At 32.5% G+C, this 27949-nt stretch overlaps 1 protein-coding gene and 1 long non-coding RNA gene across 2 annotated transcripts in view; both read left to right on the forward strand.

Annotated features, from left to right (window-relative positions):
• Window positions 1–27949, forward strand: part of LOC145242795 (uncharacterized) — an 83840-nt gene that overhangs the window by 3781 nt on the left and 52110 nt on the right. Inside the window, exon 2 of the mRNA XM_080105928.1 lies at window positions 6335–8356. Within this exon, the coding sequence (XP_079962054.1) occupies window positions 7177–8356 (1180 nt within the window). The 5' untranslated portion in view covers window positions 6335–7176. The remainder of the gene's footprint in view (window positions 1–6334; window positions 8357–27949) is intronic.
• The window catches only part of LOC145242284 (uncharacterized), a 12781-nt gene continuing 9534 nt past the window's right edge, over window positions 24703–27949 (forward strand). Inside the window, exon 1 of the long non-coding RNA XR_013862688.1 lies at window positions 24703–24777. This is a non-coding gene — a long non-coding RNA (uncharacterized LOC145242284). The remainder of the gene's footprint in view (window positions 24778–27949) is intronic.

Genomic DNA, 27949 nt, shown 5'->3' on the forward strand with positions numbered 1-27949 from the left:
TTCAGGGGGGAGCTTGCAAGTTGGACTTAGAGCTAGTGGTAAAAATAGTCATTTTGGTCCAACTTTTCAGGAATTAAGCCCTGTTCCCTATTAAACTATAAGCAGCATTTGTTTTTTTTACATGTGTGTAAAGACCACTTTACAGACAGCAATTTTAATGTTTTATAAATATCAAATCATTCTAACTTCTAGAATTTGAAAAACTTAAGTCTTTTAATTTTTTGTAAAATAGTTTCTATATTTCAGCCAACTTTCCAGTTATTAGTCATAGTTTTATCTATGAAATTGTTATTTTGTCCATTTTTTTATAATATTGTTTAGTTTCCTTTTTTGAAACAAATAAATTTTTATTTAAAATATTTTCTGAAATGAAAATGGGAATAACTATTATTTTTCTGTCCAATTATTATGTGTATTTTTGAAAAATTATCATTCAAACACTGCCGTGTTTAGATGTATGGTTAAGGGTTAGTTTTATTCATTTAGCTTCACTCATTTTGAGACCGAATTTCAAACAATTTTTACAGTTCATAGGTCACCTTCTCAGCTATATTTTGAAAAAAAATTCAATTTTCGTTCAGTAAAACAAAAGTTATAATAAAATTACTGGTGTTTAAAAATTCTCAGAATCTGTAAAGAATGGAGAGGCGTTTTTTTCTGATTGGCTGTCGGTTACCATAGCAATCAAATCTGTTACGTTACCTCAAATTGGCTGGGAATGGCAGAGCTGATGACATAACAAGATATATAGAAAAAAAGGAAAGTTTCCCCTGGGTTTGTAGCAAAGTCCTAAGGTATGGAAAAATGTGGATACTTAAATTCTTGAAGACAGCAATAAAATATGATTATATATCTATTATTTCTTATCTTTTGTCCTCCTTGCAATGTTTTCATAAAGGATAAATGCTATGCACTAAACAAAAAACAAAATAACTATCTAAAAAAAATCTCTCAAATTCAATCTATAAAATATCTCTCAGACTTTTTATACTCAGCCAAAAAGAATCTCTTATCTGAAGAATTTCTTTTGATTAAAGACAATTTAGTTTTATTAAACTTTATTTAATTGTACTGAATTTCTCCCAATTTTTTAAGATTAAATTTTATTTCATAGGATTTAATCAAGACTTTTGAACTGTTCATATTCTTTTTTTAACTAATTGGAAAGTAACGTTCATTTCTTATTTATTTTTTGTATTATCTTATGATTGTTTAGTGATTAACTGTGTTTCCTGATTCGTAATTAGAATATCAATTTCTCACCAGCATTTATTTTTAACCAACAAGGCTATCTGGCATTGTCCGGGACAAAAATATGATATATATTCCTTTCTCTTTCTCTTTCCTCAGTCTTGGGAATGACCGTAAGTGCTGACACCCCATTTGGTGGATGTGGGGAATGTTACCATTATTTCCGGGTCCACTTTTGCTCTGAGTGATAATATCTGTTAGGGCATCTTGTGGTACCAGATCAGGCTGCTTGAAAACATTAGCTTCCTAATCAAAAATATGTCATACGTTGATGTTATTGTTTTTTTTTCTTTTCCCTTTGCAAAACTCAATCCTGTGTTGCAAAGGAAAAACCGAAAACAACAATTTTCTTTTACAAAACAACCAAATCAAACTCCATGAACTTGAGGCATAGAAACATTTCATAAGATTCCTGGATTCGACATTAAATATCCCCAAAATAGTTGATATAGTGTAAAACAAAATAAGCAAACCAAATACTGTGAATAAATATTTGAATATATAAAAGCAATTTAAGTGTAAAAGCTTTTTTCCAAAATTACTGGATTCAGTATTAAATAACCTGTAAAGGATTGATATGCTGTAAAACCAACCAACCAACCAACCAACTCTCTTTTCTCCTCTTACTCCTCCTCATCCCATCTTCTTTGCCCAGCTAATTCCTCTCTCTGGCATATGCACATAACTAAAGTCAGCAAAAGGGAAATAACTGTGGAAAAACTCGGTTACTTCCCTTTAAATGATAGTATTAGTATGAGTCTACATCTTTATTACATCAAATGATTAAAATGGTTATTTGATCGCCACCCAATATTTCTGGAATTTTTAGATGAGGATCGATTATTCATATAAATTTCATTCTTTGAACTACGATTCGCCTCTTGAGTGATATTTTCACAACGTTTGGGCCAATGTAACATCCAATCTTTTCAAGTGTATCTTGTCGAACTCGGGAATCTCTCTCTCAAAATCTGTATGGAATTCTAAATGGAAACCTCTATTTAATACATTGCATAGTCTTGTTCTGTCAGCCATAATTCACTGTTTTATTTAAAATGTTGCCTACATAGAGGATTGAACCTTCAACTACCAGAAGAGTATAACTTATAACCGAATGTTACAAAGTACTTTATCCACTATACCACTGGTCCTTGTGGGCTAACAACTGAATTGTATCAAATAGTTTTCCACTACATAAATGAATGTGAGTGTACTATTCTTGTAAATTAATTAAAGGGTTTCATTTGAAATTCCATGCAGATTCCCCAGTTCAACAGAAAAATTGTCAAGTTTTGCAGAAAGATTTCTGAGTTCAACAAGATACACCCAAAGTAGACTGGAGATTACATTAGTCAAAAGATTGTGAAAATAACATTAAAGATGAGAATAGTACTGTGCAGAATTTGAATAATATAAACTGATTAATTTGTATTATTAAATAGTTTCAGGCTCTCAAATAACAAATCTTTTCGTATTTATATATGTGTATTGTAAAATTATATGTATTTTAGTAAATCCTATTGAATCTCTGCAAGATTAGTTTTACATTCCATCTTGTTTTATTGTATCTTAATTTAAAAAATAAACATTTAAATTTCAACAATATTTCTTCTGGTTAATGGTAGCCGAATGGATGAGGTCCTTGCTAATGAAGCCAGGGATGGCTTCTGTCGCCGGGTTTGAGTCTATCAACTGGTGTTAATCGTGACACCCTGCACTGATGATACCCGAAAGGATGAAACACTAGTGTCTGTAGGTATTTAATGATTATTATAGTAAATAATTATGTTAGCCCTTTTAAGAAACTCGTTTCTTATTGTTGAGTACTTTACAGTTAAACTAAAGTCGGACAATTTGGCTCTTATGCACAGATCATCATAATTATATATATATATAGTGTCTCTTTTAATTAACATCTATTTCTTGATAAAATTTTAACTGGGACAAAATATATTGAATGAAATTATATTACAGTTTTAATTTATTTTCTACTAATTTGTTTGTCTTGTCCATTATGCGCATAATCTCAAATGCGTAATCTTTATTAATGTATTGTTAAATGAAGCTTCCAAACAGCTACATTTATAAACAGTTTTTGAAGTATTTTGGTACAATATATTCTAGCTTTGTATTGTTATTAACGTGTGAGTTAATACAAATACATGATGAAATTAGAAAGGTAATCAAGACAAAATATTCAGACATAAGCTGTCTATAGTATTGAACAAAATATGTTTAAAAGAAAAATATATATATATATATATATATATAGTCCTCCATATACAGTACTGTTTCGCTGTTTCACAGCTCATCAGTGTGGCTAGACAGGCAACTGTCTCACGCCAGAATCGAAATCCGACCGCCCAAATGACAGTCAAGGCTTCTCACCATTACACAATACAGCTGATACTGTGTGGGTAATTAATTAACGAGGTTTTGACATCGTCCAAATGCGTCGCTTGATTTGTTTACACAAAGAGCGTCACTTAATATGCTAATGGCAGTTTATATATCACTTCCTAATATGCTCAACTCAAGATAGGGAGTATTGTAGTCATCCACATAAAGTACTGTTTCGCTGTTTCACTGCTCATCAGTGTGGCTATATATATATATATATATTTATATATATATATATAACTTTAACTTGGAAAAATAGATTTTTTGTAGAGAAAAGGCTAACCTGTTGTGATAGATAATGTTCTACTTGATTAAGAGGAGAAATTTATAAGAGATACAGAGACTTATTGCAATCATGCTCATCCTGATTATGTAATAAAGTTCTAATGTAACTTTTATCTTTATCTCCTTATATTTTCTAATATATATATATATATATATATATATATATATATATATATATATATATATATATATATATATATATATAGTGTCTCTGATAATTAACACCTATTTCTTGATAAAGTTCTAACCGAGACAAAATATATTGAATGAAATCATATTTTAATTTATTTTCTACTAATTTGTTTGTCTTTAATATATGTCCCTTATGCACATATTGTCAGATGTATGACCTCTAAATATAAGCTACGCATATTTGTTAATGTATTAGCTGTTAAATGAAATTCTTTATTCATTCACAGTTAGCAATAAAAATACATAAATATCAAAGTAACCAGTGCACACATAGAATAGCAGGCTTATTCATCTTAAATAAGCAAACACTAATTTTTCATTAAGAAATAATGAGCAGTTAAATATTTCCACTGAATTCTCATTTATGAATAATAAGCATGAAACAGCAAAATTTGATATCTAAACAAATGAAATTTGAAATTGGCTTCTGTGCATATGTATGAAACGACACTAACCTTATTTTGGGTTTAACCAGCTTCCTCCAAAGGAGGAACTTCCATGGGAGTAGGAAAATTACAAGTGGTCCCTAGTCACATTTATATCCCTGTTAGGGAAGATGATGAAGTTAGTTTTTTTACATACAGCACCTCATACATACAGCGCCTGGAATTCCCAAATTGGTTGCCCATTTTAGTAATGACCAGGCTCAACGTTACTTCTATACATATGGAATAGGTTTAAATGATTTTTCATGTTCCACGATTCTATATTCCAACAAACACTCATTGCCTCATCATCAATATATCAACTCCCATTATATCTTACTTATCTCACATTTTGTATTTGTATTCCTCACATTGACTTTGCTGTGTAAGTGGGGAAATCTTTTATATATGGACCTATCAGGGTAAATGATGTTTATTTTGTCTTGAATTTATAATTATATATATATATATATTACAATATTATTACATAATTCTATTTGTTGGTGTGTGTACCTCTTCCGAAAATATTTAAATAAATGTTTAGAGGTACAGAATTTGTATATAGTTTTAAATAAAATACTAGGCGGAAGTTTCTCGCGAGCTCTTTCGGCTATCATCTCGTCAGGAGTAAATCGATAGCAATCTAAATAATATTGTAACGAAAAGAAAGAGTTCTATTGGGGAATTTATTTAATGTGCTAACGTATGGGGACATTAATTAAATTTATTTACGTTTAAAAACGATTAAAAATATTGGCACAACGAGGGAGAAAAAAAGAAAGAAAAAAAAAAGCGGGAGAAAAAAATTCAAAGTTCCCCAAAGAGAAACAATGCGTTTGATGTTTCTTTTTGCCGGCACAAAGATATATATATATATTGTTGCTGTTAATTTAACATGTATTTCTTGATAAAGTGCTAGCAGTAATATAATATATAGAAAGAAATCATATTACTGTTTTAACATACACTAATTTGTTTGTATTTTTATGCATTGTATACACATATTATCAGATGTATAACCTATAAATATACATTATACATATTTATTAAGGTATTAATTGTGAAATGAAATTCTTTATATGTTTACAGTAAGAATGGATCTACCTCAAATTAGTAGACAGAGATGCCACTAATTTTTAATTTATGAACAATTTAAGAGTGTTTCTCATTCTTTAACAAAATAATCTATCTTAAACAGATAAAACTCCACATTATAGAATCTATAATAGAAATCTCACCTGTCTATTTAAATGTATGTGTGTATGTATGTGTGTATGTCTGCCTAAAACTTTCGACAGAGGTGACAAATTTTCATGAGATCAGTATCATTTTTAAGCTCGACCCTTCAGACGACAAATATCGAAAAAAATTGGTTAAAAACATTAATTACTTCAACCTCAACTTGGCATTTCTGTACAAGGAGGGGGCGCTTTTTTCGTTGATATTTTCGGAAGTCTTCCCCTCTTTTTGATTGACTAGCCTTAATTTAAACCTTTACCACTTCTGGTTTGGCGATGGACGCAATGACAAAACGTCACTTTTTTTAACATTCTTTTTTCCCCTTCATGGTATGGGTTTGAGCCTGCCTGCCTACTACCACTTTTTCTTTTCTCTTTTTTGCTCAACACACACCTCCAAACATCCGGGCAGTGCTAGGCACCCTTGCTAGTTTAGACTTAACTCAAAAAGTGTTGCTGAATTTACAAATATTCATCTGCTCATTTGTTTGTACTGCATGTCTACGTTTTATTTGAATTAATGTTACATTTTGTTATTCACAGGTTACCGTATGAATGAAGGAACATGAACTAGGACATATGGAATGGAAATATTCCTTATGTGAAATGAATAAATAAACATTTCCATTAAGTTTTCATCTGCAAGTGACAATAAACAGCAAAACCTGATCTCAAGACTAACAGAAATACAACCTGGAGTAAAAAATTCATGTAACGTGTTGACCTTATAATTTCCAAGTTCAAAGTACAACAGACATGTATTAATTTGCACTAAAGATGAAGGCATAACGAAATACCAATAGCATCCATAAAAGTGACAGCGGATATCCTTAAAAGAGTCCTCGGACATAAATTTAAATTACAATGAAATCAGGTGCTAGAAACAAGAGGATCTCTGAAAATCTTCAAACTAACTAAAATGAGATAAGTCTGCAACTGCAAAACTTGATCTTTAGGCGAACAAAAAAAAAATACAACCAAAGAAAACATTTTGCTTGTAAAGTGTATGGTACGCAATTTATACTGTATACTTATTTAAAGAAAGTTATATAAGTGAATATTTGAGAGCAAACTTATTTATTAAACATCAATAATCATTGACAACAAAATCAATTTGAAATACGTATATTACATATATATATATATATATATATGTTCGATAAAAACTTTTTTTGTTTGACTTTTTATCATTTTCATCAATTGAACAAATCAACATTTGGGAGCAAATTTATTGAACATATCGATAATCATTTACAACACAATTGATTTTAACAATACATAAATTTACTTGTTTGATAAAATCTTTATTCTTTTTAAGGAAAAAAAAATCTTTTTAACTTTTTATTCATCATTTTTCATCAATTTTACCAAACATTCATTTAACAATGGCAGAGGATTTTCAAGTTAATTCCAGTGTAAAAGAAAACATGTTAGTTGCTACTGTTGAGAAACCTTATTGTTGTGATGTGTGCGATTCGGCATTCAGAGCTAAGGGTGATCTGAAACGACACATGCGAATCCACACTGGAGAGAAACCTTATTCTTGTGAATACTGCGAGTCGGCGTTCACGGACAAATCACAGCTGACAGTTCACATACGAAGGCACACCGGGGAGAAGCCGTATTCCTGCCAGGTGTGTGGCCAATCGTTTATCACAAAGCAGAACCTAAAGCGACACATACACAATCACACTGAGTCAAAACCATTTCCATGTGAGATGTGTGGCTCGTCATTCACAGCAAACTCTGACTTAAGGCGACATATGCTGAGTCACACTGGAGAAAAACCTTATTCTTGTGAAGTGTGTGTGGCTGCGTTCTCAACAAAATCCAGCTTGAAGCGGCACGTGCAAGTTCATACTGGGGAGAAACCTCACACATGTGAGGTGTGCAATTCTCCATTCGCAACAAAGTCGGACGTAAAGAGGCACATGCTGTCGCACACTGGAGAGAGACCATATTCGTGTGATCTATGCGGCTCATCTTTCACGCGCAAGGACGATTTAAAGACGCACATACAAAAGCACACTGGGGTCAAACCTTATTCGTGTCAGGTCTGCAACTCGTCATTTACAACAAAGGCAGGTCTAAAGGTCCACATACAAAACCACACTGGCGAGAAACCTTTCTCCTGTGAGATATGCGATTCAGCATACACACGGAAGCATTACTTGAAGCGACACATGTTGATCCACACAGGAGAGAAACCTTTCAAGTGCAACGTGTGCGAGACGTCATTTCGGGGTGAAGATCATTTGCAGCGGCACCTGCGTATACACACCGGGGAGAAACCCTTTTCTTGTCACCTGTGCGACTCATCATTCACGGATAAAGCTCCACTTGTAGTTCACATACGGAGGCACACTGGAGAGAAACCTTATTCTTGTCAGGTGTGTAACCAATCTTTCATAACGAAACAGATCTTAAAGAGACACTTAAAAAGCCACACTGAACAGAAACCATCTCCTGTTGAAATGCGTGGCTCATCGGCTACTGCAAACGTTGAAGTTAAAAAAGAAGTGCAAATCGACGCAGGAGAAGGAAAGGGTTCTGTGACTTCTGAAAGTTAACTTAGTTGAAGCAAAAAAAAGATATAAATATAAAATATATAAATTATATTTTTGAATATGATTGGAAGACACACCTTATTCCTGTCAGATGTGCAGTCAATCCTTAAAAAGGGACATAAAAACACAGCGGACAAAAACCTTCTTTTGAAATGGATGACCCATCATTTCAACAAATTCTGAATTAAAAAAAGAGGTGCAAATACATGCTCGAGAAGAAAAATGTCCATGGATTTCTGAGAACTAACCGAGTTAAAATGAAAATAAACTATACATAAAATTATTTGATGAAAAAGTAATATCAAGATACTGATGTTACAAGTAACATCACTAAATTGATTGCTGTTGTTACAAGGAATTCCACATAATTGGATATTAATGTTATAAGTAATACTACTGACTTGGATAATGATGTTCCAAGTATCAGCACGAAATTGGATACTGATATAATCTTTTCTTTTAATATATATATATATGTATTGTTTGCAGAAAGTTTTTAGATTAGACAAGTCATTGGTACCGTCGGTTTCAAAACCGATAATTAGGACCGTTTTAGATACCCATATCAAGCTCTAGTCAGCCAATACTTATCCCAGAGATGAGTATTGGCTTATGAGAGCTTGATATGGGTATCTAAAACGGTCCTAATTTTTGGGTTTGAAACTGACGGTACCAATGACTTGTCTCATCTAAAAAAATTTCTGTAAACAAAAAGATATATATTACTATGCTCTTATTTTCAGATTTTCCTTATAATGGAGCACTTTGCTGGATTTCTTTTTCCCCAAAAAACTAATTATATAAATATTATATTATGAAGAGTGTATTTCTTCATTCTTTAAAGATCATTGAAAGAAACATCCAAAAACACACTGGAATAAAACCTTATTCTTGTAGAGTTCATGCTTCATCATTTAAAGGAAAAAGATCTCCTTACATAGTGCATATACAATTAAAGGAAAAAATACAATTAAAAATACAATTAAATACAATTAAAAATAAAAATAAAAAAATACAATTAAAAATACAATACAATTAAAAATACAATTAAAGGAAAAAGATCTCCTTACATAGTGCATATACAATTGCAAAATGGAAAAACAAAATCCAGCTTAATAAAAATGAGAGAAAACACTTTATGACTCATTAAATTTTCCGAAAACCAGTTGAGCAATACACATACGAAACAATTGTTAGTTTGAATTGGTCCCCCCTCGCCAAACTTTCACAAGAAACACTCGTCTAGCTGTAAACACTATCAATAATTTTCCCCCACTCTTTATCTGTGCCTAAACCTAAACGTAGATTCCATGAACAAAGCTTCTTTCTTAGAACTGCACGCCTATGGAATTGTCTTCCGTTTTCCTGCTTTCCGGCTGACTACAATATGGTTGTGTTCAAGTCTAAAGTAAATAAGTTCTTGATGAGCCGTTCCATATAAGTTATTAAATTTACCAAATTTTCATTACTAATGATTACTATATTGACCAATTTCTACTGTACACTCTTTAACCCTTATCCTTGAGTGGCCTCTGGGCCTTGATAATGTGGTGATGCCTTTGTAAAAAAAAAAAAAAAAAAATTATAAAAAGCTCAGTTTTAAATTGAGGAGATGTCTATGAAAAAAAGAAGAAAGTATTATTCTTTTGAAGTGTGTTTTTATCATATAAAAACACACAAGTAATGGGGTGTCTTCATCTGCTGATCTTACAAGTAACACCACTAAATTGTATAAAGTATAATGCTGTTACAAGTAACACCACTAAATTGAATATGATTTTACATAAAGTAATATCATTTAATTGGATACTGATGTTACAATTAATATCACTAAATTGAATGTTGATGTTACAAAAAAACTCCACCTAATTGGATATTAATGTTTCAAGTAACACCACAAAATTAGATGCTGATGTTTCAATAAATAACATTACTAAATTGAATTACTGAATGTACAAGTAATACCACAAAATTAAATGCTGATGTTTCAATAAGTAACATCATTAAATTGAATTATTGATTTTACGAGTAACACCACTACATTGGATACTGATGTTACAACAATGAATATTACTAAATAGGATAGTTTACCAACTCAGCATAATTCTGGGTTTGAATTTCTAAAAAAAAAAAAAACAGAAAGTATAATATATATTTATGCTGTCAATTATGAAGATGAAAACTTAAAGAAAAGTAAAGTATTTACCTCTTTGAATTTGAAAAAAAAAATGAAAAACTTTTAAAACCAGAAAGAATGTGAAGTTTGTCACTCATGATATTAAACATTTTTACATGTAAAAACATTTTTACATGTAAAAACATTTTTACATGTAAAAACATTTTTACATGCACAAACATTTTTACACTTCTCATTTGTATTCTAAATGTTTTAATTCAGAAAAGGTTTGATGTTTTCCTCAAATGATATTCTCTGTTCTTTATGGTGTTACTGGTTGCCGGTTTAAAACAAGAATATCTCATACCATTTTTCTTTCTATATAAGTAAACCATTTTATTTTCATTTGAATTTTTAGCTTCCATGTGAATAAGATTTAAATCCATTATTCAAAAATTACAGAAAAGTATTATGTTTCGCTAGTGTTCACACTAATCATATTTATATAAATGTCTAAATTGATTGACTAAGGATGAAACTCATTTCATGCTGGAAATCTTTTAAAATGTAAAAGGAAAGGCATAAATCAGTATGGAACAAACAAAAGAGAAAATCTCATTATAAAAACAGTGACAGATTTGTTTTCAAATTTATTTTGGGCGACGGCGGGGTAGAGGGTCTGACTTGATATTTGTTTCCTCTTTTTTCTTATACCTTCAAACAATGTATTCTCTGGAAATGGATTGTCTTTTTCTAAAATTGTGGGCTATTTGTAAAAATTTTATCATCTACTCAGCTTTTTTTTATGACTTCAATTGTTTGAATGACATACTCATGCAAATAGCAGAAATAGAAAATTGTGAAAATAAAACAAAAATCGTAAAATCAGTTAAAACAAAAAAAAGTGTCTTCAACAACAATAATTATACTAACAGTGTTTTAATATACAACATGGAGTGATAAAATTGTTGCCCTAGAAAAGCCGACATGATTCCATTTCCATTTGATGAAAACTGGTTTTGTTTTTTTGTTGCAGATCAGCTACTAGTTGGCCAGTTGTGTACAAATTTCAAGAGCGATAGGAGCCTTCTATCATGTCTGAAAGTGACGCAATGCGCCACTGTACAACTAATGCTCACAACCAATCAAAGTTATGACAACAGGACCATTGCCAGCACCCTCAAAATGCATTGTTGAATTGCCACAAATTACAGGGACATTCCCAGAGTGATGAAAGCAATGTTTCCAGTCATAGTTATGGTCTTTGGTTTGGTTTCAAGTGAGTGTCACATCATGCCACCTCACATCTTCGAAGTCAGCTTAAAAGTCAACACCAAAGTGTACCTGGCCGTGCTGAAGAGTGTGGTGATCCTCTGGTGCAATCAGGTGACCTCTGGCAGACTCTGTAGCAGCAGACTTGGCGCCGACCCACAAGTCCAAAGAGACTCAGGCTTAGCTTCAGAAGGAGTGCTACGACTTTGTCCCCTTCTCTCACTGCCTCTCCGTCACCTATGATCTGAACTTGCTGGACTACTTTGTTTGGTCATACATTGAGAACATCACCAATATGACCTCCCACAACACGAATGGCAGCCTGATTGCTGCTATCTGCCGAGTATTTGCCGAGCTCCCGCTGGCGCTTGTGGAAAAGGCATGCTCCCAATTCCAGACCCATATCACAGCAGTGATTGAGGTTGAGGGCAGTGAGGGCAGCCACATTGAATAGATGTCAGCTCTACTACATAATCAAGTTATCTGAATCGATTTTTTCAATAAAAGTTTAAAAATAAAGCTGTAGTGTTGTTTTCTTCAGGGTGACAATTTTATCGTTCTACCCAGTACAGTAAAACAAATTTTTAGGGCATATCGCAAACATAGAATGGATACAATCTATTTTAGATTTATGTTAGATTGTCTGTCCCTTACACTTTTTCTCAATGGGTCGATCTGGTTAAAATTTTGTATGGGCCTTTGTTATGCTAAATTGCTGCAAGCTAAGTATTATGATATCCATTCAGCACATAGATAGGCTATAATAAGGGTCTCAAAAATGAACACAAGTTTTATCATATTCAATCTTAGTCAATGGGTTATAGATTTTGCCTTGTTACAATTATAATTCTTACGAAGCAACATTTTTTTATATAACTTTATACTTCATCTTTTGGTCACACATTGTATGGTGGAGATCCTGAATTTTAGTGAATAATGATCTTCCAACAAAAATCAATATAAATTTTAGAAATTGTGAGAAAAAGCTTTCTCTGCAATATTCCTTTTTTTTTAAATAGTTTATATTGTAAACGTATGGAAAATGATTTCTTGCAAACTTTGTTTAAATGATGTTTTTAGAAATGCTATCATATAAATTTGTATATTTTTCTTTGTGGCAATAATAAAGAACGCGAATCAAAAGTACACGTGTTAATATTAAATCCATATTAAATTCATACAAAATCGTTTGTAAATTAATATGTAGGGATTATAATTTTCATACATCAATATAATTTCTGTTTAAATAGCAGGACAATCTTAGTATATTAAGTAAGGAGAATACGTCCGATAGAACAAGACGATTTGCTAAAAGAAAAAAAATTATAACTTTTGTCATTTTTGACTGGGATATAAATTTATTTTCTGTACCATAAAGGAAATGATATTGATGTTTATTGCAAAGTTGATCTTTTTTTTTTTTTTTACATAGGCATCACCACATTATCAAGGCCAAGAGGCCACTCAAGGATAAGGGTTAAAGAGTGTACAGTAGAAATTGGACAATATAGTAATCATTAGTAATGAAAATTTGGTAAATTTGATAACTTATATGGAACAGCTCATCAAGAACTTATTTACGTTAGACTTGAAGACAACCATATTGTAGTCAGCTGGAAAGCAGGAAAACGGAAGACAATTCCACAGGCGTGCAGTTCTAAGAAAAGCTTTGTTCATGGAATCTACATTTAGGTTTAGGCACAGATAAAGAGTGGGGGGAATTATTGATAGTGTTTACAGCTAGACGAGTGTTTCTTGTGAAAGTTTTGCGAGGGGGGGCCATAGATTGAAGCTCAGTCGAACACTTTCCATGAAAATAACGATACATCAGAGACAAACTCGCAACATCTCTTCTGTGAGATAGAGGTTGCAAGGAAGAGAAAAGGACATCTACGAGGCTACGAACTCTATTTTGAACTCTATCAAGGCAGAAAGATTGAGTTTTGGTTATTTCAAATGATTTAATGAAGCAGCAAAAAAGATTCAATTAAAGAGTTGAAATAATAAACAAATGTTTTATGACTTAGATTAAATTTGGATTATTCTTCAGACTAATGTTCTCATTTTTATTGTTATTTTTATCATATTTTGGTCATTGTAACCTGATCCTCTTCGGATGTATTCTGTTGAACTCATGGATCTGCATGAAATTTCAAATGTAACTATTTAATCTGTAGAGATAGCATGTTCTTGTTCGGTCAACCATGACTGGGTAGAAGTCCTAAGCAATTCACAAGTTTATTTTTGAGTATTGCCCATACTGAGGATTGAACCTTTTAACCTACAGAAGCGTATTACTTATAACTGAATTTTACCATCTAGCTGAATCCACTGTGAAAAATTTCCCCCACTCTATATCTTTATATTTCCCCCACTCTATATCTTATATGCCTAAATCAAAACGTGGATTCCATGAACAAAGCTTCTTTCTTAGAACTGCACGCCTGTGGAACTCTGTTCCATCTGCTTGCTTCCCACCAGACTACAACTTGGATGTCTTCAAGTCCAATGTTAACAAATTCCTAATGAACCGCCCCCTTAAGTAAACACTTCACCAAATCTCCACACTAACGTAATGTACTTGCAATAACCCTTATCCCTGAGTGGCTTCCGGGCCTTGATAAGTGGTGATCACTGTGTAAAAAAATAAAAAAAAGTACATTACTACACAAAAGACCCATGACAATTGAAAGAATCCAAATAATATGAATAATCAAAATTCTATTTGGAATATCAGTTAAATGAAATATTTTGTTTGAAGCCAGCAGCCTGGGATCCATGTATTTGTGGATTCTTGTAAGAATTAGTGCTTGGAGGAATAATCAGAATTAGAAAAGTCGGAAATGTTGGGTTTATCAGAATTGGTAGCTATACAAGAAAAAGATCTTTTTAATTATATTCTTTTTTAATTGCTTTTGTCTAAAATATTTTTTTTTCTGTTGTTGATAAAATGTTAAATATTTTTGAATCTTTAAAATCTCAGTAAAACTAAAATCTGCACACAAGTGTATTTTTAGATTTTCTTTGCGGATTTATTTTAAGTTTAGCTTTGTTTAGAAATTCATCATGTAGTTTTTACAGGATGGAGCCACATACCACATTGTAGGATACGATAAATTTACTCAAACATTTGATGATAAAAAAATTTCATAATGAGAAACCATGAACAAAATTACATCATCATCACCAGGACGGGGTCCTTGCTCAGACCAATGTGACTTTTTCTCTCCAGAGTTTCCTGTCTTCCATCAGTTGTCTCAGATCTTCAGGTTCACAGTTGGTGTTGTGTGCTATTTGCTGGTCGTATGTGGATCTAGGTCGTCTTTTGCTTGCGCGTCCGTGTTGTGGAGTCCATAGCAATACGTCACTCACCAATTCATACTTGCTTCTCAGACAGTGACTGGCAAATCGTAGGCGTCTTTCTCTGATGGTATTAGATATGGCAGGTAGGTTATCATAAAGTTGCTACTCCGTGGGATGATTTCGCCAAAATATATTTAATACTGTTGGTAGCATGTGGGTGTATGTGCCGTCTAGTTTTCTTTCCAATCTTTTGGTGAGTGTCCAGGCTGTAGCACCGTAAACAAGGATAGACCTTACCACTACCATTTACAAACTGAAAAGGCAGTTCTTCAGGGCAGTGATATTACATCAGTCATCTGCTTTCATTACTCATCAGACTGGGAGAAGGGGCAGAGGTGAGTTCTTGAATTTGCCCAAGGTTTTCTCATAGACAAGTGGAAGGAAGAAGGTGCCTTACTTTTCCTTTGACAGTAGTACTGTCTCACTACCTTATATAGCATCTAGTATTCCCAAATAGTCACCCATCTGATATTGGCTAGGCTCATCATTACTTAACTCTGCTGATCTTGCAGGAACTGATGTGTCAGCGTGATTATGCTGTATATTCTTTTGCGATAAAAAATGTATTTCACTTAATTTTCTTTTTATAAGGAATGTGTATTCCCACTCGGAACGTTGTCAAACAAGAGGAATTTTACATTAATCACCTTCACGGCATTAACTAATTATGTCATTAATAAATATGAATATTCTCAATTTCACTATGCCAGCTTTTCATTAACCAATCATATTTGTTTTAAATAAATATTACCCTGTTTATTTCTAATACTTATCAGGGTGGGCCAAAATAAGGGTCCTATCTTTAAATATAATCATATATATATATAGGACCCTTATTTTGGCCCACCCTATATATCATTGATAAGCAGCATAATTTGATTTTTACAATATTTTTATAATATTTTTACAATATGTTTTCAGGCAATGCTACAAATCGCCTCCAGAATTCGTAACGATTCGCTTATGATATGTTCATTTCCATACAGTAAATCGATCTTTAGTCATCCATACAAAATGTGTGCAAGTTCTACATATAAGGGTCGTTCTAAAAGTAAGGCCTTGTGGGAACAGGATGAGAATTGCCAGCCGGATGTTAACGCATCCACCATGAGAGACAAAATAAAAAATTAGTCGTTTGCACATGGCTCCACGCATCGCTTCCGCTTGGGAAGAAAAAAAATAAGATAACCACAAAATAATTATCACCAAATCGCAGAGCTCCGCGCCTAAAATAAACACCTCAAATATCACAGTCTCTGGGAGCCAGTTTGCCACTATAAAAACGAGGTATTTGAGGGAACCGAGAGGAGGGAACAGGAGATTTTCGCCCAGCTGCGTCAGTGAAGGCACGGAAATTCTCCCACCCGACCTAAAGAGATGAAGAAGAAAAAGAAATAAGGCACCAGTGAACTGAAGCCGACTACGCTCTCATTTTATGGGCCAAACACCTTCAATTCTAAACAATGCCTAATTCACACAAACCAAAGAAGAGAGAGGAGGAGAAAGAAAACGAAGACGCCGGGCTGCTAGCGCTGATGAAAGAAGAGACTCGCTTTCCAGTTACAAGCCAGGACACGCATCACCGACAGCAGGATGACCAGCCTACCCTAACCCTCTCCATCGTCGAAAAAGATAACTTACATTTTACGAACATTCATTCTTTGTCAATTCATACATACCTACAGACAGTTTACGAACATTCATTCCTTGTTAATTCATACACACCTACAGACATTTTACGAACATTCATCTCCTTTGTTAAACTATCTCCCATCCTTTTTTATAAATACCCAGGTCATAGCCTCCTATTTTTTAACTCAAGCACTAAAGTGGTAACGAGTTACAAAACGGATATCATTAAAATAAGCACTAAAATGGTAACGAGTTACAAAACGGAGTGATATCATTAAAATAAGCACTAAAGTGGTAACGAGTTACAAAACGGATATCATTAAAATAAGCACTAAAGTGGTAACGAGTTACAAAACGGATATCATTAAAATAAGCACTAAAGTGGTAACGAGTTACAAAACGGATATCATTAAAATAAGCACTAAAGTGGTAACGAGTTACAAAACGGAGTGGTATCATTAAAATAAGCACTAAAGTGGTAACGAGTTACAAAACGGAGTGATATCATTAAAATAAGCACTAAAGTGGTAACGAGTTACAAAACGGAGTGATATCATTAAAATAAGCACTAATGTGGTAACGAGTTACAAAACGGAGTGATATCATTAAAATAAGCTCTAAAGTGGTAACGAGTTACAAAACGGAGTGATATCATTAAAATAAGCACTAAAGTGGTAACGAGTTACAAAATGGATATCATTAAAATAAGCACTAAAGTGGTAACAAGTTACAAAACGGATATCATTAAAATAAGCACTAAAGTGGTAACGAGTTACAAAACGGAGTGATATCATTAAAATAAGCACTAAAGTGGTAACGAGTTACAAAACGGAGTGATATCATTAAAATAAGCACTAAAGTGGTAACGAGTTACAAAATGGATATCATTAAAATAAGCACTAAAGTGGTAACGAGTTACAAAATGGATATCATTAAAATAAGCACTAAAGTGGTAACAAGTTACAAAACGGAGTGATATCATTAAAATAAGCACTAAAGTGGTAACGAGTTACAAAACGGATATTATTAAAATAAGCACTAAAGTGGTAATGAGTTACAAAACGGATATCATTAAAATAAGCACTAAAGTGGTAACGAGTTACAAAACGGATATCATTAAAATAAGCACTAAAGTGGTAACGAGTTACAAAACGGATATCATTAAAATAAGCACTAAAGTGGTAACCAGTTACAAAACGGAGTGATATCATTAAAATAAGCACTAAAGTGGTAACAAGTTACAAAACGGATATCATTAAAATAAGCACTAAAGTGGTAACGAGTTACAAAACATTAAAATAAGCAACCATTTGTGTTCACAAATTTATTTTTCTACATAGTCATGCACTTTTGACAGTTTTTTATGCCTTCGTCGTAAAAGTCCAGAATACATTTTGTCACTCGCATCTCTGTCACGATTCTGAAATCGACGAATCTATCTCCTAACTTTGCTGACATCAATTACATCGGCTTTATAAATGTTCAACAGAAGCTGATGAATGTTCATCGGTTCAATTTTTTCTTTGTAGAGGAATTCAATGATGCATCTCTACTTCTGATGCACGTCCATGACAGGGCATGCTTTCTTAGAGTCTCACATCATCAATTTCTGCAACAGAAGGATGCGACTTTCAGTCCATAAATGCATAAGTTTAGTCATCATAACGATGCAATTTGCAATCTCCTGGATTACTTCTCTTTGTTCAGTTTTTCTCTTAATACTTCAGGTCCGAACATAACTGAACAATGGCAGAACTAGACAAGATCTTTCAATATTATTTTTGAGGCCATCAATGGTTGTCAACTTATAAAGAAACTAAACCTTCTTCATCAATCTTGTGTCTCTGGCAATTTTTAAACACATTCTCAGACGTCAATGATTACCATTTGTCTATGAACCTTTTTGAAGTTTTCATTTGGCCAAAAGTAGGCATTCTCTGCAGGCATTTATTGGCAGGCTGTCACCAACAAACTGACAAAATAGTGAGCCAGTATTTAAGGTCCTTGAAAAAACTTACTAAAACTATAAATTCCAGACTACAATGGTAATAAAAGCCAAAGATGGCTATATCTGTGGTTTATTCATTAATAAGATTCTGTCATCACTCATCAGGCAAAACATTCAACCTACATATCGGGTATGACTAAGTTCTAATGCTTGAGACAGTACAAAAATAATTAACATCATACACTCAGTTGGACTCCTTGATTGAATGATATTTGCTATGGGAACAGTAGATGACTAAACTATGGGAACTTGTGATGAAGAAGATATTGTTTTTTTTATAGACTTGTATATTATCGTGTTTATCAGCTGTTTTTACTTGTAGAGTATTCCATTCCGATTTCCAGATAATGTTGGGGTATCAGGAGAGAAGATATACCGTTTTGGAGCTTTCCTCTTAACAGCTTTTCTGAGTACCCCCCCTCACAGCGGTCAAATATTGTCATCTCTTTCCTCTTTCAAAACCAACCTTAGTGAGGCTGTTGAGTCACACGTTGACCAATAAATAATTTCAATTGTAATTTTAAAGACTCTTCGAGGCAATCAGAGATTTAAACAGCAGATACAGAGAACTCCAAAGTTCTTCACGAAATAAATCCTAGTTCGTTTAATTCAAGTAAACGCGTTGTTCGTTCCTTCCTCAAAGCAATTCATTGTTCCTTTCCCAATGTAATTCATTTTTCCTATCTTGTACGACTGGGGGATGTGTATAATATATCCACCAGTCCACTACAAATTGGTGACTGACGTGAAACGAACACGCATGATGACCCTACTTTTTTTAAAGGAATTGTTTTGAGCGAGACGGCGTAGACGCGCATTTTATTTGAAAAACAAACAAAACATAACGGACATTTCAACAAAAAAAGACAAGTGACCTACTACTGACAAGAACCTCAATGAACTACAATGACGAAACCTCTCGTCAGATTCGGCAGAAAACAAACACGGAGCTGTTGACTTAATACTGAATTTAAAAAAAAATTCGAGCTCGACAAACATTCTTCACGGTTTCCTGACATTACCCTGCAACAAACGCGAGGAGCAAAATCACATAGGCCTATGCAATTCTCTCCCGCACAGCAGACGCAACAACAAAGAAACAATTACAGGACATCCCTATCAATACATAGGAAGAAGCTGAATTAACAATGAGTTGAGATGCAGTGCACCTGCACCACGCACACGTATAAACTCACAACTTGAAGTTTCGTTGACCCTACATTTTTTGGATATAATCTTATAACGTCACAAACAAAGAAAAAGAAAAAAAAAAGAAAGGGTAAAAGAGTGAGTAAAAAAAAAAAGCGATTATTTTTTTTTCTTCCCTTACATGCTGAACGAATTACCGCGCGTTCAGATTTTATTTTATTTCCTTTTTTTTCCTAAACTCCCACGCCACACAAATTATCTGTACTTTTTTCACACTTTCATATCGTAATGGCCACAGTTTCGTTGCAAGTCCATGTATTGCCGAATCGTTCAAACTATTTCGACAACGAATTGAACTTTATTTCACCGTCAAAGCGATATCATCTCCAATGCCCATTGATCCTGGTGCTGATGCTGATGCTGATTTTTCCGTTTCTAAACCTAAACCTCCCCCCATGGTACCTACGGACCTGGAGGAATTATCACTCCCTCCTAAATCTGAATGCCCAGCTCTAAGACGATCCTTACGTGAACGGCGAAAACCATCACATTATCACTGACTGTGACAAATTAACTTTAATTAATACTATAACTTTAATTCTTTTGAGAACGGGAGAATGTCGTAATATGAAAACTCTCATATTTTGTGTTTACTGTGTTGTCTAATTATCTCCCCTTGCTGTGTATTTTCTATTAGTTCATTAAAGCCTTTATTCTAGGCATATGTGTCTTTTGTTCTCACTTCACAATAATATCTTTCTCAATTTCAGGAATATTTTATTAAAGAATCTGCTTTGTGATTTAGTTTGACATCCATTTGCTGTATTCCTCAGTAATTTATGATGAAAATTACATTACTTCACAAAAACAAAACTTGCAAAGATGGGATAACAAATTTCGGTAAATTTTGTACTTTGAACACCATCTCAACATTTATCAATAATTTGACACGTTTAATAGAATTAAAAGAATATCACGTTTAAATTTGGGGTAGAGACGTACTTATCCTAATATGCAGACATAAAAATTTAGTGGTCATTCCACCCGTCTAACATTTTGCTTTATTTCCTATTTTTTTTTTTTTTTTTTGTTAACAACTTCTGAAGGTTTTCGTGTATACTGAAAAAGAATATCACATTGAAAATTGAAGTAGTGAAGTAATTTTCCTGATATTAAGATATTAAAATTCAGTGGCCATCAGCCATTTTGCTGTTTGTTAAAAATAACTCACTGTTAAATTGACGATATCCCATGTAAACCTGGGGCAGAAAAGTAACATTCCTGATATTGGGGCATTAATTTTTGGAATTTAGAGGGTGGCGCAATGAATAAATGATAAATGAAAAAAACGATATACTAATATAAGGTAAATTAACAAATTGTTTATTTAAAAGGAAATGGGGAGAACATGAGTTATGCTCTTGCCAATTTTAATTAATTAATTAATTAATAGCAGTTGTCTCCGGGTGGAGGCCATCGATGCAAGATAAAGATGTGCGGTGGACAGGGGACTAGAAAGGAGAGGTGTATTTTTGTTGAAGATCCAGTCCTGACTGATGATTCTCTATAGTTCCTTAAAGTAGTTCTTTAAAGGACTGATGAGTCAATGCGCCATGTTGGTCAGTGTATGGTTAAACAGCTCAAAGCAGGAGTATTGATTCACAAGAGAAAATAGGTCTTTGTGACTGCTACATCACCCCTGCTTAGGTGAAAAGCCAACAGAAAAGAAAAGTAGCAGTTGTAAAGTAGAGTTACAGTACAATTAGTTTATAATTATTTCATGAGAGAATTTCTGTAATTATTTTTTTCGGGAATGAAAATGTCTTTGTTGTGAAGTTCTGTTTTTTTGCATTTTTTTTCCGTTTGAAAATACAAGCAGAAATTGTACAAAGTCATATATGTATAGAGTCTTACATAATTTCTTTGGCCAGTACGTGTGGTGATTGCATTATTGTCTTTGGATGAAGGACTAACTTCACGTGAATGTGTATGTTGATTCTGTGTGTAAGTAGGGGGAATGTGTGGCTCTTGTGTTTTTGCGTACAGAAAAGCTTGTGGGAACCTTTCCTAGTCTCACACAAAAACACACGTTCACATTTCAAGCCACTTTTCTTGTCATATACATACGCGCACACAAACATACGCGCACATGTACATACACGTAGATATATTCACGTTCACGTATATACACTCACATTCACGTGTATACACACACACGCTAACCAGCACATGTACACACACATGGACAACGTCACTTCCCTTTCAAAGGAAATCCACTCATGCGCAAAAGACCACCTGAAACAATTATAAAAGCAAGAGCAATAAGCAGCATCTTCCTTTTCGGACCAGCTCTCGAGCTGAGAGGTTCGGCTAACCAGCCACTTCCCTTTCAGGAGGCGCGCGCCCGCGCACGTAATGTCTCCTCCTACTGTATGTATGGGACACGAGCTAACAGAGAGTATGTACACTTTATAGGTTTTCTATCTCCATGGCCTGGATTGACTTTTTCTCATTCTCTTTCTATACTACAATAGACTTTCCTCCTCACCAGTTAACAGCGAGAGACGCACACCAAACTGGATTGACTTTCTCTTTTTCTCTCTCTACGACAATAGACTTTCCTTCTCACCAGTAAACAGCGAGAGATGCATGCCAAACTAAACACGTGTAGTACCCTTTTCTTTCACTTGTTTTTTCACTTCATCGCCATATATACTTTATAACTTGCTATATATATATATATATATATATATGGAACGAAACCACATAAAAATTTGTAGGCTTTTTTAAGTTTATAATACTATTTTATAATTAAAATTTTATGGCAATTGGTAGAAAGAACCTATATTTTCAAACCAATAAAATATGTCCAAATTTGCCTACATTATTAAATATAGTACCCTGAAAGCCCGCTTTAGTTTTGCTGCTTCGGTTGTCTCTCCTGTGGCCTAACCAGACCACTAATATATATATATATATATATATATATATATATATATATATATATACATATATATATACTGACAAGGTGCTCGTAAAATGCACTTAAATATGCTATTTTAATTTATGCAGATTTTGTATTTATTATGTACAGTTAATTCTCTATTGATTATTATATTGTACCCAATATATAGTAGTGATTTCAAAAGTTAAAAAAAAAAAAAAAAAAAAAAAAAAAAAAAAAAACAATGAGCATTGACTTGGATGCCATCAGCTAGAATTGAAAGCAAAACGTTTGGCGCTCCAGCCTCAGTTAGTTGTTACCATGCGAGCTACTATCAAACAGAGAAGTATTAATTAAAAATGAACAGGTCACATAAGGACACTTTAAGTCATCTTACACCTGGTAAGTTCCCATTTGTTTTCAATTTTGACCCCCTTAGCAGCTATTTTACTTGCTTTTGTATATATCAAACAACGGTCTACAAATAATACAATCATTTGACTTGCCTCACGCCGCTCTGTGACCTTGCATCTTAGAAGAGATGCACTTTGAAAAAATGAAGATAGACACAAATATATAGTGAGTCACACACACACACACATACTTATATATGTGATAAAAGTTTGAATTATTTTTAATATGTTTTCAAAATTCTACCATATTATTAAAAAAAAAAATCTCGCATGTTTGAATTATTTGGACTTATCTTCTTTGTTTCTTGAGACAATTTTTAAATGACGTCGCGAGACAGTCACCCTTCGGTTAACAATAAGATTTGATTTTCTTATCTAAAAACAAAAGTACCTGATCAATTTACATGATTTTTGGAATGTGATATTTTCTGCTTGGCAGTAGACAAAATAAAGAAAAATATGTATGATATACGTACGTATATCATACATATTTTTCTTTATTTTGTTTTTAATATTGGGGGAATTCTAGTCAAGAACCATCAACTGTTATGAATCTGTTCGTTTATGGACTGCTGTTTAGAGGAGTGTCTCTTTATAGTACGCGAGAGACATTCACGAACCACTGTAGGTATTGCGACAGCACATTCACATGACTCACCAAACACACATACACAAAAGTTCACACACAAACACACACACACACACACACACACACACACACTCCCTCTCTCTCTCTCTCTCTCTCTCTCTCTCTCTTTGACAAAATAAATGCATGCTAATATGCACACATTTCTTGCCTACCCAATTAACACACAATGCTGCAAACTCACACAGCGCCAGCAGAAACAAACGCGGCTACTTAATTACATCTTGCAGAGATAGCTCCTTCCTCACTTGCAACATCGATGGGCACCTATCTATTAAGCCCTTATTTTTGTTAACAAGTTGCCCATAAAATTGATATATTTATGCATGGGTAGACTTTGTCATTCTTACTTTTGATATTGCCGATTCCTCGACAATTGTCACGTGATAGATTGTGTGGTGATTGGAAGTATTTTTAAGAGACATCATCGTTTTGTGATGACGTACAGTATGAGTACACACACACGCACACACACACACACACACACACACACACACACGTTTAAAAGTAAAAGACAACGTTTTGATAAAACTATATCAAGATTATAAAGAGATTATTTCTTTTCTTGTAGACATCGAATAAAATATCGCATAATAATAATAAAAAAAAAAAATACGGATTTTCCTTTATATCAACGTTACAGTAAAAACAAAGAGGACTTTTTTTCTAGACCAGAATTAAAAACAAAGATTATTAGGTGTAATTTCAACGGCAAACGTCAAAATCGCTAAACATTTGAAAAATCAATATATTTCGTGGAGAAACGGTACACAATTTTATGCTACACCGTGTAACCAATTCTTTGTCTTATCAAGCGAGAGAATTCAGTGAAATTTATCGACAAAAAAATTATGATTACAAGATTTTGTAAAACGAGTAAGTATTCCTTAATTGGTAATTGTGCATAACGGGAGAGCCTAACTTTTAAACACACCGGTAGGTGGCGTCCGCGTCTGTAAATTGAAGCATGGAAGCACCAAATTGATACAAAATAGGTATAATTTTCAAATGTATTTTATGTTTATTTTTTCACACTTATATATAAAAAATGCGTAAACTTATTTATTGACTATTTTTTTTAATCGCATATCTTTACAAATAAATATGTTTATTTAAGTTAATGTTATATATTTTGTCAAACTATTTAGATATTTAAAAAATATATTTTTACAGAGACATAAAAAAAATAATGAATGTGTCACGTTTTTATTTATTTATCTTCTTTTTTTTCTTTTTTTTTTTTTTACAGTTTTTAACTCTAACCCTTAGGTACAGGCAAAAATGGGCGGACAAAGATAGGTGTACCTAGTTTTGAAAGCCGATTTATGATAATTTTTTTGTAAGCTTCCGACTACTTTTTTATTGTATTTGAAAGATTAAGGACTAAACTTAATTTCCAAATGAAAAAAGGGTTTGTATTACTGTACACATAGATTCGAAAAAGTTGTCAAAAAACAAATATATAACAAATAAATGTTATCAAAGGCAAGATAAGTTACTTTTCTACCAAACTGGATATATTTTTCGTGTTTTTATTTAATGTAACATATTTATTCAGCTCGAAAAACATACAGTGTTTACCGATGTATTGGAAAATTCAAGATGGCGTCTGATTCTCTCTTTAACACGGTAAGTTTGGGAAAAGGTGTTATAAATAAAAAACTATACAAAATACTATTAAAACCCCGCCGAATATATGTCAACCTATGTCACGGTAACATATATTGAGCGAGTTTTTAACAGTATTTTATCTTAATTAATTAATTATTATTAACAGTAACTTATCTTGCCTTTGATAACATTTATTTGTTATATATTTGTTTTTTGACAACTTTTTCGAATCTATGTGTACAGTAATACAAACCCGAAAAAAATATTTGCACACGTGAAAAATAAAAAAAAGAAAAGTTATGAAAAACGTTTTCACGGCGAGCTACACTATTCAGCTAAATTTTGAAGTTAAATAAATTCATTGTAAAAATCTTTTAAAAGATAAATATTAGTTTTCTGTGTCTATATCAAAGATAATTAGTAAAGTTCTAAGATATTGAATTAAAAAACAAAAAAAAACACCTTGTTTGTACAAAACATAAATTAATTAGCCCAAATCGGAGTTATTCTGGCATTCGCAAAACGCAACAAACTAAAAATTTTGTAAACACGCAATATACGAAGGCCCAAAATTTCAAACGGTCGAAAGACTGTGAAAATGACGGGAGGAAGGGGTGTGATAGTTTTCTTTTTTCCCAGACGCGCATCTGTACATTCCTATTCTGAACGTTTCCAGAATTTTTTCCATTTTTTAATTTAATGATTTTTCTGTTCCTGTTTTTAAATTAATTTTTTTTTAATTATTGTTCAATATTATATTTAAAAAAATATGTTACACCGAAAGTTACACATTCTTGCGAGCAAGGAAATTCTTAAAATCTTGCATATAAACATTATGCGAAACCTGTAATTAAAAAAAAAAGTAGAAATATTTTTTGAAATTATAATTTTTTTGTGTGAAAATATTAAATAAGCAATGCTTTATTCAGTCATAATATCGGTAGTTCGAGAAATTCATTTTTCTTCGCGTTATATCGAATTCATTAATACAGATTTAGGAGCTTTTCTTGTAATGTTCCTGTAAAAATTTTATAATTTTTTTTAAATTGTTATAATTTACGATGCTTTATTTCATAAAAAAAAACAAAAAAGTTCCTTTTTTTTTTAACTGAAAACCATAACTTTAGTAAAGGTATTTTTTTGTTTAAGCAAAATAATACATTTCCACTAAAATTGAAATAAAAATAATGGGTTCACTATATTCTGTGATCATTATTTGATAAATACTGAAAAATTCATTAAAATTGGTTAATTTCCTGATTTTTTGGTGATTTTTTTTTAAAGTAAAGGGAGGGGTCAAGATGTTTATTCATTTTGAGCATCGGTATTCATTTTGCCCGTACCTACTAACTGTAAACCCTATTTGAAATAAATAAATAAATAAAATATAAAGATGTTTGAAAACAATATCTATTAACAAAAAGTATCTTAATGTTTTGCTCAAATATATGACTAAGCAGTTTTAGAGAAAGAACAGCACAAGTATTGTATCCATTTTGTACTTCCATACGTGATGGACCTAATGTAAAAATTTACCTGTTATTATTTTGAAACCCATTCTTAACATAGGAAGAGGATATTTTGTAACTATTCTGTATTTTCACCTAACAATTTGATAGGCAATCGATTTCTGGCACTTGTGCATTTTAGTTTTCAGGACATTTTCTAATTATTATTATTTTCATTTTTGGTGTAACGAAAGAATGGGTGACTAAAACTGGTATCTGTTGAAAATCACTAAGTAATGTAAAATTGTTCTGCCTCCCAGGCCGGACTTCCTGTTTTTTGGTTTCATTTCACTAGCAGTCATCTTTAAGAGTTTGTTTTTATTTTTAGTTGGACCAAAAATATTATTAACTTAACCTTAACATTTTCCTTTAAAATGACGACTGTTTCGGCTTTACTGAAAAAAAAAAACTAAGTAGTTTTCCAGATATTAAGCAATGTAATTCCTTATGTTGAATGTGGTAGCCATTGGTTTACCTGAAAACCTATAAAAGTCGTCATTTTAAAGGAAAATATTAAAGTGGAAACCAAGTAAAAATTTACCAATATTTCAATAAATAAAGAAATGTTAACACACACACACACACACACACACACAAAATAAAAAAATAAATAAATAAATAAAGTGAATAAATCATCAGATAACATGATTCACTCAAAGTATTTTAGAATTTTATGGTGGAGAATCTTTATTCAATTAAAATTGATCCTCATTTCTGAGTCATTCTAAAATATTTTAATAATACAAAAAAGTAAAAAAAATCTGTTCCATTTTTCTACAAATATAAAATCAATAAATATTTAATAAAGTAACATGTTTTTATAATACTAATGCAAAATTTAATCAAATATTACTTATTTTTGTTGGTTGGTTGGTTGTTTTTGTTTTACGGCATATCAACCCTTTTCGGGTTATTTAATGCCGAATCCA

Source organism: Euprymna scolopes, chromosome 21 (genome assembly GCF_053919585.1).
Source record: "Euprymna scolopes isolate OS-2025 chromosome 21, ASM5391958v1, whole genome shotgun sequence".
Lineage (NCBI taxonomy): Eukaryota > Metazoa > Mollusca > Cephalopoda > Sepiida > Sepiolidae > Euprymna > Euprymna scolopes.